The sequence below is a fragment of the Pteropus alecto genome, unplaced genomic scaffold (assembly GCF_000325575.1).
Source record: "Pteropus alecto unplaced genomic scaffold, ASM32557v1 scaffold22, whole genome shotgun sequence".
In the NCBI taxonomy this organism is placed as follows: Eukaryota; Metazoa; Chordata; class Mammalia; order Chiroptera; family Pteropodidae; genus Pteropus; species Pteropus alecto.
The window spans coordinates 2,416,278-2,430,524 of record NW_006434839.1 but is presented as its reverse complement, the minus strand read 5'-3'; the positions used below and the strand labels follow the sequence as shown (position 1 = coordinate 2,430,524).

The 14,247-nt window shown below is 46.5% G+C and overlaps 1 protein-coding gene across 2 annotated transcripts in view; it reads left to right on the top strand.

The window, feature by feature from the left end:
- The first annotated feature begins 9,096 nt into the window (after positions 1-9,096).
- Positions 9,097-14,247, top strand: part of TBXAS1 (thromboxane A synthase 1) — a 131,714-nt gene continuing 126,563 nt past the window's right edge. For both annotated transcript variants that reach the window (XM_015588363.2, XM_025045836.1), the window contains exons 1-2: positions 9,097-9,200; positions 9,984-10,150. In XM_015588363.2, coding sequence (XP_015443849.1) covers positions 10,062-10,150 — 89 coding nt within the window. In that variant the 5' untranslated portion in view covers positions 9,097-9,200; positions 9,984-10,061. The remainder of the gene's footprint in view (positions 9,201-9,983; positions 10,151-14,247) is intronic.

Here is a 14,247-nt window from a genome sequence, read left to right as displayed (position 1 = left end):
AGAGGGGAAGCTGAGGCCTCTTTGGGGGGAAAGTAGAGAGTGTTAGAGACAAAATGGGGAGAAATTCATGAACAGAAACCAGAGAAACTGCTAGAACACTGCAGGTCGCACACGCAGCAGCATCTTCAGACCTGAGGTGTCCTCAGGGGTACTGTCTTTGAATCCAACGTGGAGCTGGAGGGAAAATCCTCCAGGAAATGTTCTCTCACCTGGATTCTGATTCAGATGGTTTGGGAAGGGCTCTGACTTTAGCATTAAAAAAAACAACAACAACAAAAAAAAACAAAAAACCCCACACACAACTCCTGTGGTGCTTCTAATGCACAGCTGGGTTCTAGCAGCGTCTTCTCAAAGAGTGGTCCCAGACCAGCAGCATCAATCAGGGTCACCTGCGATTTGGTAGAAATGCAAATTCTCAGGCCCCAGCCCAGATCCACCGATTCAGAAACGCTGACCGTGGGGCCCAGCGATCTGTGTTTTCAGACACCCTCTCACGTGTGTCTGACGCCCGCCAACGCCTGAGAACCACTGTATCGGAGATATATGAAACTCAGGGTGCTGCTCTTCTTAAAAACGACTCTCCCGCCATCTTCCCAGGAATACTATCCCCGGCTTTCTCATGGGAGCTTAGGACTTGGAGTCTTCTCTCAGGGCTGCTGTGAAGCAGGATGGGCATGGACTAACCCCAGACCACTCACCTAGGAGCTGTGTAGACAAGACAATGTTCCGGCAGGTAGAAGGAAAGTGTCTTGGGAAGGACACGCTTTTTTCTAATTTGCACGAAGCTGGAATTTAGCCCAACTGTGAGCCTCCTTCCTCGGCTTGCTTCTCTCTCTCTTTTTCCCAATCAGTCCTCAAATCCTCCAGTTCTAACTGTAAGGACCTCTCCTGAAGCCACCCCGATGTCCACCATCCATGTCCTCCACTTGTCTCGTGCCCCAGCCCTACTTCTTAGATTACCGGAGAGATCTCGAAGTGGGTCTCCCTTGCTTCAGCATCCCGCCATCATCTGTCCTTCTCAGCACCATTTGGCATATGTCCCTCCCTCCCCATTCCGTTCCCCTTTCACTCATGCACACACGTGTGCATCGCCTGCCTGCCCTCACATGCACATACATCTGTGTGTGCCACAAGCACCTCTGCCAGCTCCTCTGCTGCGTGTGAGATAAAGTCCACACTCCTGGTATTCTGAGGCCTCCTCCCGCCGGCCCCTCCCTGCTGTTCTGACCTTATCTCTCACTAGCCTTATTTATGAACTCTCCACTCCAGCCAAACTGGTCTACTGGTAAAACCCTGATAAGATAAGCAAGCAAAATTAGAGCCAGTGAACACGAAGCAGGTACAAGCAGCCACATGGGTGTCAGGCCGGGACAGCTTCAGAAATTGCACATGCTCAGGAATCCAAATGGCAACCTTCGGGTCTTTGAGTTAAATGATACCAAACTGAGAATGACACCAAGGACTTGAGGACTCAATGGTGCCTTCTCTCTACCTCTTCCTTTCTTTATGGTATTTCGTTTGTTATATTTCCTTAGAAAGTCTAGCTGGAGAAATAATTTTGTGGTTATTTCAATGAACTGATTTATAGAAGGTTAACCAAGTGCTTGGATTAGGGGAATAAACCTCGATTTATTCCCGGTGTTCTTGCAGAAAGAGCATTAATTACCACCTATCTTCATAATCCAAAGAGCACTATTGCCATCTGGTGGCTGCTACCTGAAACACAGGCAGGAGTACATTCATTCATTCATTCAACAAACATTTCATGAACACCTACTGAATGGCAGGCAGACTTTCTCCTAGCTACTAGAGATATGCTGTTGAATTAGATACAGTTTCTGTTCTTTAAAAGCTTACATCTAGCATGTAGACATACAATTACTCTTCAATGGAGAAAGCTTGGGATGCTATGACAGGACACAAGTATAATTTATCATCATGGGTGGTTCTGGAGCCTTCCTTGAGGAGATGACATCTAGTTTGAGTCCTGAAAATGCACTGGAAGGAATCAGGCCTGTTAGGAGAAGGTGAGGTTATGGGTTGACACAGGGTCTGTCATAACGCAGGTGGGCACAGGTGTAGGCAGGCTGGGGCCTCAGGATGCATTCTCCATGTGATCTCAGTATGGTTCTGTTTAACTCAAAGACTTTGGGTCCAGTGCAGATGGGGAGGGAGATTGGACCCCTACAGACAGGAGCTTGACAAAATGTTCAAGTTACGAGGCTGATTTCAGGCAGAGTAAATATTTCTGATTCACACTCTCCACTGGGGTGTGGAAAATCGAGGCTTGATCCAAGTAGCAGTACATCCTTAGAGGTTCTAGTTGGGTCGACTAGTCTCGTCTAGTCGGGTCTAGTTGAGTATCTTACATGGATGGTTCCAATGGCTTTATGGAGCTGTGGATAGGCTCCTGGAAGTGAATTTGGAGTAAAACCCCAGCTAGCAGCTAGGGCTACGGGCGTAGACTCAGCCTCCTGGGGAGGAAGTTGGGGAAACTGGGTCAGATGTCAGCACTCCATCATCATAAAGGCTAGTTCCTCTTTATCCCTGATCCCGGAACTGACAACGGGACTTTAGCTTTTTGTGGGGGACTCAACTGCCACCCACCCTGTTCTAGTGGCTTATTTCCTATGCAGGAATCGTAGGCTTGGGAACATATCCAGGCTGGGACCCACCTGTGGCAGGGATGCTATGTGTTTGCCAAACTCGTTTCTTCTTCCTCCTGGGGCCCACTCCATTTCCCAGCCTCCTTTCAGGTAGATGTGGACCGTGTCTGAATTTTGGCCAAGGAAATGAAGGCGAGAGCGTTTACATCACTTCCAGGCCTAATGTGTAAAAACCTTCCTCACATCTTTTTTCTTCTTCCCATTTGCCAGCTGCTTGCAGGTGATCCAGCAGAGGCGTCTGAGGGGTTCGTTAGACGCCCGGGGTCACGGGATTGAAGGAGCCCGTGTTCCTGCATTACTGCTTGGAGGGCCGCCCACGTTTAGAATGTTAGGTGAGTGAGAAACAGACTTCTACAGTGCCAAGCCCTTGAGATTTGGGGGCTCCTATTACAACATTTATTCTATCCACTCTTCTCCCCAGGACTCAATTCTTATTTCTATATTGCTGTCTGGAGACTGTGATCTTACTATCTGCTCGCGTATATATTTCCTGCTGCTCAAACTTTTGATCGTCTTCTGCTTTGGGATTCCCCATTATCGGGCCCCGCGCATATGTCACAGTGCCCTCTTTACTCCGTGTTAGGACTGCGGGGTGCTGACTTGCTTGGAAGACCATTGCATTCTTCCGCCAAACTCTGCGGATTCTGAAATCTGCTTTCTGGGCACGCAGTCGGTCTCCACAATCTCTGCCCCACCCCCAGTGACTAGGAGGTAAAAAATGGCTGTTCCCAGCACCAGCTTATCTCAAAGCTCCAAGACTTGCCTCAAGGCAGTCAAGCCATCTGCTGACTCTCCACGTTCACAAGCAGGACGAAGCCTAATCATCAACATGTAGCCATATTCAGCCATGAGGAGCACCCGGAGAGATCCGATGACAATTCTCAAAGTGCTACATCTGACGAACTGAGATCGCGGGTAACATAAATTGATAGAAGGGCTGAAATGTGAAGGCGACAGGATGGGCCATGTCCGATTAGCAGTATCAAGAGCAGCCTGTGGTCGACACGTTGTCTCTCACCTTCTGATGAAATGCACATCCAAGGTCTGAATGTCAGCATTGCTTTGGCGTCTTCACTGCATGACAGGGGCCCCTGGATGATGCCGATGTACAGATGTTAGACTATCATCTAATGAGCTTCATACTCATTTTAATAAGGAAACCAGGAGGGACACAGTTGGCTTAGATACATCATGTACTTCCCTGCTGAAAGCCCCTCCATCAATGGCTCCCATTCCTTTTGGAAGGAAATATTACATGTCCACATGGCTCACTAGGTCTTAGGTGTTCTGACCTCTGCTTACTCTCCTACATTATCGATTCTCAATGCCTCCCAGCCATGCTGGTCTTCTCTCCATTCCTCAGGCACACCCAGCACAGTGCCACAAGTAAATGTTAATGAATGAACAAGAGACAAGGAGGCTGTCAGGAGCTTGTTGCAATCTAGTGAGATATCACACAGCTGAGATTTGGGTGGATCCTTCTCTAGATACAAGCTCTAGGAGATCAGAAATCTAGCTTGTTTGCTGTCCCAGTATATTCCCATTGCCTAGAATAGTATCTAACACTGAGTAGATGCCAATACATTTACTGAGCCAAGGAAATGAAGTAGAATGAATGAGAGAATGGATGGATAAAGGGAGAAGTGGCCAGCATGAGAGAGACGGATGAGGCAGAAGGACTTGGTGATTAACTGGATGGGGAGGTGGGGGTCTGGGAGAGCAGGAGGAGTCAAGGACAAGTCCAAGTTTTTGACTTGGGAGCTAAGTGGAAGGGGGTACCATTTACTGAGATGGGGAACATGGATGAGGACAAGGAGGTTCATGAAGAAAGGAGGCTGCTATGATGAGTCTAGTTTTAGGCATTTTGAGTCTGCAACATCTGTGTTGTATCTATGAGAAGATATCCAGTGGACAGCTGGATATATTAGTCTGAAACTCAGGAATGAGAAATGGGCTGGAGAAAACAGATTTGGGAGTGATCAGCCTGTGGATGTTAATTAAAGCCAGGAGACTAGATAAGATTGCAACGTGACAGGTGGTGTAGTAGTACAATGATATATAAAATATGCTCCCTGCCCTCACAACCAATATAAAATCGAGATCTGACATAGACCTTAAAACTGTTTACACACCTATGCATGTCTCCATAGCAACCGTGAAGAGAAGAGATAGTTCTGTATTATCATGGCAGGTAGGGTGGGGGACAGACACACAGATGGTTGCTGTCTCCCACAGGTCTCCTAACTCAGGAGATGGCCTCGCTTCACATGGGTTCCACACATAGTGGCACCTGGAAATTCTGCTCTAGCTGATCCAAATTTCAGCCTTCTCCCATGTTTCCATCAGTGGGGCAAAGAGATGTGCAGAGAAGGCTGGACCAGTCCTTACCAAGCCTCGATTTCTCCACTTCTGTCTCTCCACATCCCATTCTGAGGTTGGCAGTAATGACCTAATTGCCAAATTCAAAGACGCTTTGGTAAGCACTTCACTCGGCCTTTCTGTAACCGTCACCACCCTTGGCCATTTCCTGCTTCTTACAGCCACCTTTCTGTGGTGTTCATGAGAGACAATCACAGACCACACGCACGAGTGCTTGCTCCGTGTCTGAGCTACGCGAAGCATGCCACACAGGCACCCCGGTTTCCCCACAACAACCCTGTGAAGCATATTTAATTATCCCCGCTTTATAGATGAGAAATTGAAGAGTGGAGAACTTAAATAGTTTCTCAAGACCGTCCAATCTGGATTTGAACCCAGTTCTTTTGAAAACGAAAAGCTATGCCTTAAAGCTCAAAAACAGGGTCCCTCTGATGGCCTTCCTGCTCTCTCTCCCTCAGATCATCTCTCCTCAGTGTCTCCGGGGTCCTGGCTGCTTCTCTCCTGCATGGCTGTTCTCCACGTCGCTTCATGGCCCACTTCTCGGCTCTCTACCTGTTCTCTGTGGCCAGTTTTATCCTTATGGCTTCGCTCCATCCATACGCAGATGGCTCCCGAAACTAAAACTACTTCTCTACTTCAGATTTCTCTCCTGACCTCTCCAGCTACCTCCTGAGCATTTTTTATTTTTTTAACCTGTGTAGCCGCCAGGGACTTCGAGCTCAGCTTGCTCACCGCTGAAGCCACAATAACATCCTTTCTCTTGTTCCTTCCCCCGTGTCCTTATTGTTGTATATGGCATCACACGGGCTCAATCGATGGAGCCAGATATTGGGGAGTTCTCCTCAACGACCCCCTCTCCTTCACCCCTACACTCAGCCGATGACCAAATACTGTTAATTGCGCCTTCCCATGACTCTCAAAACCCAGCCTTCTCTTGCTCATGTCCAGGTCTACTGCTTTATTTAGGCCATCATCTTACACAGGTGATCTGTGGCCTCTTTGCTGGTGTCCCCACGTCAGGTATGACCCATCCAGTCTACCTCCTGAAGGGTCGTTCTAAAAGCAAGTCCAATCACGTAAACACTCTTTGGACTTGCTTGGTGCTAAGACCCTCTGTCCTTTTACCAGGGGGTCTCGCATGGCAGAAACGACGTGCCCAGTGCCTCAAACCTCACCAGAGACATCGGGCTTAGCGGGGCCAGCTGGGAACCTTCGGCAGAGGAGGAAGGCACCGCTCGGACATCTGTACGGGCAGATTTTAAACACAGGAACATGGAGGAAATACCACAGAATTTATGGAGTGAAAGCTTTAAAAAGAAACACAAGACTTAAGTCAAAACAGTTGACCTGACTCTGGGGGAGGTGTCTGCCTGGATATAGGGAAAAAAAAAAAAATAGACTCGGAGCGGGTTGAGGCAGAAGGGTAAAGCTCTGGAGAAGGGGGGTGTCCGACCAAACGGGATAGATGGCACCTCGGCACACAGCTCAAGGGAAGGGACATTGAGACTGCCTTGACGGAGGGTAGCACGTGCCAGCATTTTTGAAATATATGTCACTTGTAAGAATGTCACTTGGGGCATCCTCACACAAATCCCTAGTGTTGTGTACAAGGGTGTTCAGTGCAGCCACGCTGTAGTTAGGAAAACTCAGAAACAACTCAAATGCCATTCAACAGAGGGCGGGCTCATTTGGTGGCATCCTAAGTAGCAAATGGCTATCCCTAGCTCTGAGTGTGGAAAGACGGTCACGACATGGTGAGTGAAAAAGGCCATCTGCAGCATGTCATGGACATGATGATCTTGTTTTCGTATAAATTGAAAATATACCTATGTTTATATATGCATAGAAAAAGATATGGGAGGGTAGACATTAATTTGTTAACAGAGTTTGTCTTTGGGAGTTGCGGGTGTAGGATTTTTTTAAACAGTTCTGTAGAGTTGACTGTTTTCGCTAGATATATTATTAAAGAGAAAATGTCCAGAGAATCAAGGTCTAATGTTTAATTATGGTAAATATCATTGTCACAGTCTGCCCTTCATCCTGAAAGCATACCAGCCATAGATGTCAAAATTGTAATACATCCTTAATCATGTTACTCTCCTGATGAAAATCCCTAATAGCTATCATATCTGACTCTTCTACTCCATCTCTGTTAATTTACTGTCCGTAATTCGCTGAATATTATCTCTTCTCTAAGGCAAGTGTAGAAAGGGAGTGATGCTCTCTCCCCAAATCACAAATCACATAGGAAGGGCTCCAAAAATACTAGTTAGAGGAATGAATTAATAAACTCAGTGCCACTAGGAGAGCTGGCAACCTCTCAAGAAAATCAGACGTCTCTAAGCTGGCCACCGACATTCAAAGTTGTCTCCATGAATGAAGCAGGACCTGTGCCACGTGTATGGGTGACATGTCCACAGGGTAGATGTGAGGAGCATATTCTAGATGCAGAGCCTGAAAAGAGATGCGAGACCTGTGTCCCAGCACTAGGTAGCTTTGGGACTTTGTACCAGCTACTTTTCCTTTCTGGGTCCCCATTTCCTCCTCTGTAAATAAAAGTTGGGCTTGGTCAACATTTCTCAAAGCATGTTCCTAAGAATACCACATCCGGGATGTGTTAATGAATGTCCCTGAAGAAGGATTCCTCAGTCAGACGCACGTGGGAAGTGCTGCTCTCTGCATCCCATGCCTGGAGCATCACGGGGCACGTCAGCAGGTTTGCTTCTCTGAGAGGTCTTTCAGCAAATAAACTTCCTTCTCAATGCTTATACGAGCATTTCCCACCTTTATTTGACCTTCGAATCTCAAAAAAAAAAATTTTTTTCTTTCTCGAGCATCCTTTTGATACCAATGGTCTCAGTGCTACTGATGGTCCTTCCAACTCTGAATCCACGGCCATGATGAACTCGCACTCTCCGTGCTGGCTGGCTATCCTCCACACCCCACGCCGTGGCTCCTGTGGCTGAAAGGAGCATATTTCAGATACCCCTTGCTGAAGTGCAGCTCTGTTTCGTGAGGGGGAATACACAGATCCCTTAACATCTCGGGACACGCTGATCAGATGGGACAAAGAAGACCTAGCCTGTGGAGAGGGGAGGGGAAGTCTGAAAGGACCAGGCTGGAGCACGGGCCACTTGGGTCCAGATTTCAGCTCTTGGGGGCTACTTAAGTAGGAATGCAAAAGAGGGCGGCAGGGCAAATGGTCAGAGAAAAGAGAAGTACTTGGTACTTGTGTGGTTCACTCTTTTATTTGTGACTGTAGCTCACCGATTCCTCTGGATTTAAATACCGATTGTAGATTGACCACGTCCACATTTGACTATAAACTTCTGTTAAGAGAATGGGTTTTGGAGTCCTCCATCCCATGCCCCAGTTTCTTCGTCTATAAAATGGGGTTAATAAGCTTTACCTCATCGGGTTGTTTATGAGGATGAAGCGGTTAACACGTACGAACGCTCTCAGAATAGTAACTAGCACGTAGTAAGTACTCCATAAATAGTATTAGCATTATTCATTATTATTTACATTTTCAGCTGAGATTACTTGACAGTCCCGCTCAGATGTCTCCCAGGTGTCTCAGGACCCAAAGTAAACTCTTGATTTTCCCAACAACTCCCCATCTTCCGCATCTCAATAAACGGCACCCTATACACCCATAGATTAAGTCAGAAAACTGGGAGTCACACGCGTCCCCTCCTTCCCCTTCCCTTTCACATCCCATCCACCAGGAAATTCTGCAGACTCCACCCCTAAAACGTATTTCAAGTTCATCTACTTCTTTCCATCTCCCATCCCTACTGTAGTCTGAGCAGCATCGACTCAGCATGAATGCAAAAGTCTCCCAAGTAGCCTCCCTTCTTTTTAACTCTTGCTCCCTTGCAATGAATTCTTCACGTGTAGCCAGAATGATTTTAACAAACATAAACACGACCATATTAAACCCTTGAGTGGCACATAAAATGAAGCACAAGCTTCTCATCATGGCTCTGTGCTGTCTGGCCTCTGTCTCCGCCTCTTCCCAGATGTTCCCCTCGGCTGGCCACTGTGCTCCAATAAACCCTCCCCATTACTGAGGGTGAACTACGATGACTAATAAGCAAATCAGCCTTCTTTAGTCAGTCAGATAAGCTCAGAGCTGGAACAAAGGTGCCATATGTAAGTCTATGGATGCGCTTTTAGACATTTAAGAAATCCTCCAACTCAGGATGAGAGTGCTGATCTGAGGCAAGATTTCTGGTCTGTTCCAACAGCCGGCCATCAGCCACCTCTGACCCCAGAGAGGTCATGAGACCCCAGGAACCAATGAACTTTGTGGGGCGAACGTTCTCAGTGCGGTCAGCATTTCTTGTCAGGCAGCTGTCTGCCCCCAGTTTTTCTAGGATATTCAGAGTCTTCATTTAACAGGATGAGAGTGCTGATCTGAGGCAAGATTTCTGGTCTGTTCCAACAGCCGGCCATCAGCCACCTCTGACCCCAGAGAGGTCATGAGACCCCAGGAACCAATGAACTTTGTGGGGCGAACGTTCTCAGTGCGGTCAGCATTTCTTGTCAGGCAGCTGTCTGCCCCCAGTTTTTCTGGGATATTCAGAGTCTTCAATTAATTATGAATTATTATTATTATTATTATTTTATTTTTTTAGAGGAGTCTTTCTTCAGGGATGACTTGTCAGAGGAGAAACCTATGGTTGTGACCATTTTGTTTCTCAGCCAACGTGGGGCCAGTTCTGCTGCTGCTTCCCAGAGAAGTTAACATAAATGTTTATTGACAGCGTAGTCATCAAGAAAGTAAAGCTGCTGATTCATTGCCTTACACTGAAACCCTTTGTTTTTCCCTCCTCTTCCTTCCTCTTTAGAAGGAGACACTCTGAGAAAGAGCGCATTTTGGGGACCCGCTTAATGTGATGTTTTCTTGGTTGCCTCTTCCTTCTTCATCTGCAGGCTGCGGTTCCTGTAACGACAGACGATCAGCTGCCATCTGTCTTCTGGAGGTCACCCCTCTAGGGTCTCTGGGGAACAATGGGAGTCTTGGGCTTCCTCACACTGGAAGCGAACGGCCCCATGCTGACAGTGGCCCTGTCTGTGGTCCTCTTGGCTCTCCTGAAATGGTAAGTGAGGCTAGCACGTTCCAGTGACTGTGACATTGTTGGAAATGGCAGTCCTGGAGCCTTGCTGGAACCAGGGTGGGGTATGTGGGAGTGTGTTTTTTTTTTCTTTTCTAATCTAGAGGGAGTTGAGTATTAACACAGCTTCAGAATTAAAAGCAAACAGCCAGGTTAATCTTTCGCTAAAATGCATGAGATTGAGGTGTCAGGAAAGGCTGGTGATTCAGTGACTGAGAATGCTGCACATAATTAAGTTTGAAAGAGATGGAAAAAGAAACACATTGGAAAGGTTTGGGGAGAAGTATTTCCATGCAAGCCATCATATCTCCTCAGGTTGTTTTTCTTAAATCTTCTCCCCATGTTGGATTTACAGCCGATTCAGCCACTTGGTTCATGTTACGTTAAAAACCAAGAGGACACAGGAGCCTCTGGCACCGTGGGCTATTTTGCGGGAAGTCACTGACAGGGGTTTCTGGAGGCTTAAGGACAAACTGGTGGAACTAATTTCCTTGTTTTCTAATATTTGATAGAAGGAAGCGGATTCCTGCGAACACAGCGCAGGCCGTGCCCACAAAGTCTGAGACCCTGAAAGGATCTCAGATGTGAGCTGAGAATAACTCCCTGTGATTTCGTTCATTCAACAGGGGGTCTTCGAAGGTCTGGCTTGATCGAAGGCCCCGCAAAATGCAACATTTATGCATGTTCACCTTGTCGGTTCAATTTATTAAAGTGACTCAGTCATAAGCACCTGGATTTAGGCGGCTCCGGTGTTTGAGGGGAAAGTGGAAAAAATAATGGAGAACTCGAGTTTGAACAGAATTTTAATTTATGTTTCCGGTGGTAATAAAGCCTCCTCTAGATTAATAACTGGGAAAGCACTTTGAAAAGCATCAAGCATTATGCAAATGCGAGGTGTTATTCTTTTAGAATTTGCATAGCTGAAAATGGAATTCACGTTTGATGTTCTGTGATGATGAAATTATTTCTTGCAAACTGATTCTGAAACCCAGCTTCGGTCCCAGTGCCGTTCTGCTTTTTAACTGGTTTAATTATCTTTTGAACTTTTCTATCGCAATGCAGCTTATCTTGTGTTGAGACCGGCCATCTACAAAACCAGAGGCACATGGTAGCCCTCTGCCCCCAACCCACCCGTCCGTCTCAACAGTTTCTGTGCTCGGTGACGCGTACAGCGCAGTGCCTGACACCTAGTAGGTGCTTGGTAGACGTCAGCCACTATAATTAACTATCCATGTAACCTAAACGCAGAGGAACATTAAGTCTTCGGTGCTTTAGGTAGACTTTCAATTTCTTATTAATGTGCTTATTAAAACTAATCTCTCATCAATAGCTATGCTTTGACTGTGATTCTCAAAGCGTGTCCCACTTGAGTCCTCCAGGCGATCTCACGGCGTGAGTGTTTATATTATATACTTTCCTACATGTTTCTTTCTGTCTCTATTGTGTCTTTTTCATTTCTTTATTCTTAACTCCCAGCTTAGTGAGTGCCAGGCATACAGTATGGCCTTGATAAATGTTTGACGAATGAAAGGATGAATGAATGAACTGCATACATTAATGCCGCTTTGGTCATGGAAAGGGCCGTGTGTCCTGACTGATAAGCTGCCGTCGCTGGGTGTTTATCATCGGCGTAAATCAGAGAGTCACAGACAATAAGGCCGTGCCGTTCGGCCAGGCAGCTGTGCATTTGGAATCTGTTCCCGCGGCCACGTTAATAACCTGGGTCAAAGACACGGAGATTAGAGGTGGCAAACAGCAAGAGAGAGCCGACTTCCATTTGTTATCATGAAAATATTTAGTGATCTGTTAATGTGTGCCAGGCATGGAGTGACAAGGTCAGGAAAGAGGGAGTCTGGATCTGATGCCCAAGGCAGGGGGAGACACGGAGGGTCTAGGGTAAGCTCAACATCTGGAGAGAACATTGCCGAAGGACACGCGGTGGCAGGAGGGAGTGGCCATGGCTCTGGTACTCTTCGGTCTGTCCCTTGATGCAGTTCAGGGAAACCATCTTTGGGCTGTCAACTGTCCTGTTCCAGGCAGGACTCTAAGTAGCCTCTGGGTCTCTGTCCCTCTTCAGTTTCTTGAGAGAGGGTTTTTGCAGGAGAGAGAGGGGAGCTCAGGGAGCTGGAAGTGGAGAGACACTCACAGCCCTCTTGCCTCTGGGGGTGATCGTGGAGGGTGGCAAGTCCTGGACATTTAAGCTCCTTAGTCTTTCCCCAAGAGCTACACCTGCTATTGGGCCAGGAAAGACTGCAATGGAGAGCCTGAACTCTGAGAAGGTAAAATCATGAGGGATGCCAACATTGCTTCTTGCCTCCTCCACCAGCCTGTGAGTTCTCTCAGGGCAGAGGCGAGGTATCATATCTCATTATATTTCTGGAAACGTCTGCCCATGGCACAGGTGGTCTCCTAGCATTTGGGGTAACGTTGAGAAGCACACATTTATCAGCCCTGCATCCAGGACTTAGGGTTTGGCTCCTGCCTCCTCCAGCAGCCTCATCTCCCCTCTCTCCCACCCACATCCTGTGCTGTTTGTGGTCTGCCAGCGCCTGTGCCCTCGCCAGTCCCCATGCTTGGAACCCCGGTCCCCTCTTTTGTTCGATGCTAAGCCAAAGGCCTCTCTTCAGGAAAGCTTTTCCTGCTTGCCCAAGGCACTTACAAGCCCCCCACAGTGCTGCTTTAATCACCTGTCTCTTCCTCTCTCTTTCTCTCACAATGCCTGGCACGTACTTGGTGCCTAATAAATGTTGGCTAAAGGCTAATTCCAGCCTCTAATCTCTGCTGGTATTTTTCTTGCTGGTTCTTCTCTTATCCTTCACAGCTCAGTACAAATCTTAATTCTTTTGCCCACATGAATTACCCCCTTTCCTGAAAACCTATTGTGTTCTCAGTTTGTACCAACTTTTTAACCACTTCCCTAATTGTGGCAGGCTTACTGTTTTTGTGGCCCCCCACTCACTCAGCAGAGCAGAGACCAGAGCGTATACCTAATAAACACTTCTTAATCTTTAAGTGTGTGAATTTGGAAAAAAGACAAAAGAGTTGATTTTGTTTAAAAAGAGGCCACTGTAAAATAGGCATAATACATTTTGATAGTTTTCCCCAAACTGCATTTGATATGGTTTTTCAATGATGATCATTTGGATTGACAGTTAGGTGGCTGAATGCCGTGAATTGGGGTAGAAGTTGATGAGAGCTGCTCCGCTGGGGCTGGAGATGGAGCTGGAAACGTAGACTATGCTAGCTAGAAGTACATGAAGCACAGCGAAGGTGATTAACGCATGTCATAAAACATTTTAAAAACTCATTTTTCTATGTAAAATTGTTTGAAATTCTTACTCCTGAAAGAGATTTGATGTACAAGAAATAAGTGGTATGAGTTGGATATTGCTAGAGGCAATCTTCACTTCTAGTGCATTTAAAATCTCAAGCACACCTAAGAACTGGCAGCTGGATTCCTGTCGGTAAGATAAAGATTTCTTTATTCTCTAAGAAAGAGTATAAGGAAATAGCTCAAATATTAATAGTGGTTTTCTTTTGGTGGTGGGATTATGGGTGATTTCTATTTCTTAGTCTTTCTTCATCTTCCATAGTTCTTTAATGAGTATGAGTAGCTGATCAAAAAAAAGAGGAACTTGATCAAAAAAAGTAGGAAATTGGTTCTCTCTAGTAGTGAAGAAGAAAATAGTTTTATGCTTTGAGCATGGAGGTTTGGGGACTGTAATTTCCCTGCTTCTGCCAGGAGGGTAGAATGTACAGGGGAATCTGGACTCATGGGGGAGCTTCTTGGCCGATGAGGCAATGATAAAGGTAAACATGGCTGTTCCATTAAGTAGCTAAACAGTTACAGCAAGTAAATACATGAATGTGGTAGAGTCTGAGAAGGTGTGCTGGGAAGGTAGAAGGGCTTTCAAGTGCCAAGCTGCATTTTAGGCTCAGAGCCCAAGACCCAGAGGTATAGGTCAATTGGACATTAAGACAGGAATCAGAGTGAGTTAGTGTTCTAATCTAAGACCGGGTGAAAGTAAAATACGATTGGTCATTAAGACTTGACTATAGCAGAAAAGTTCCTCGCTGTACCT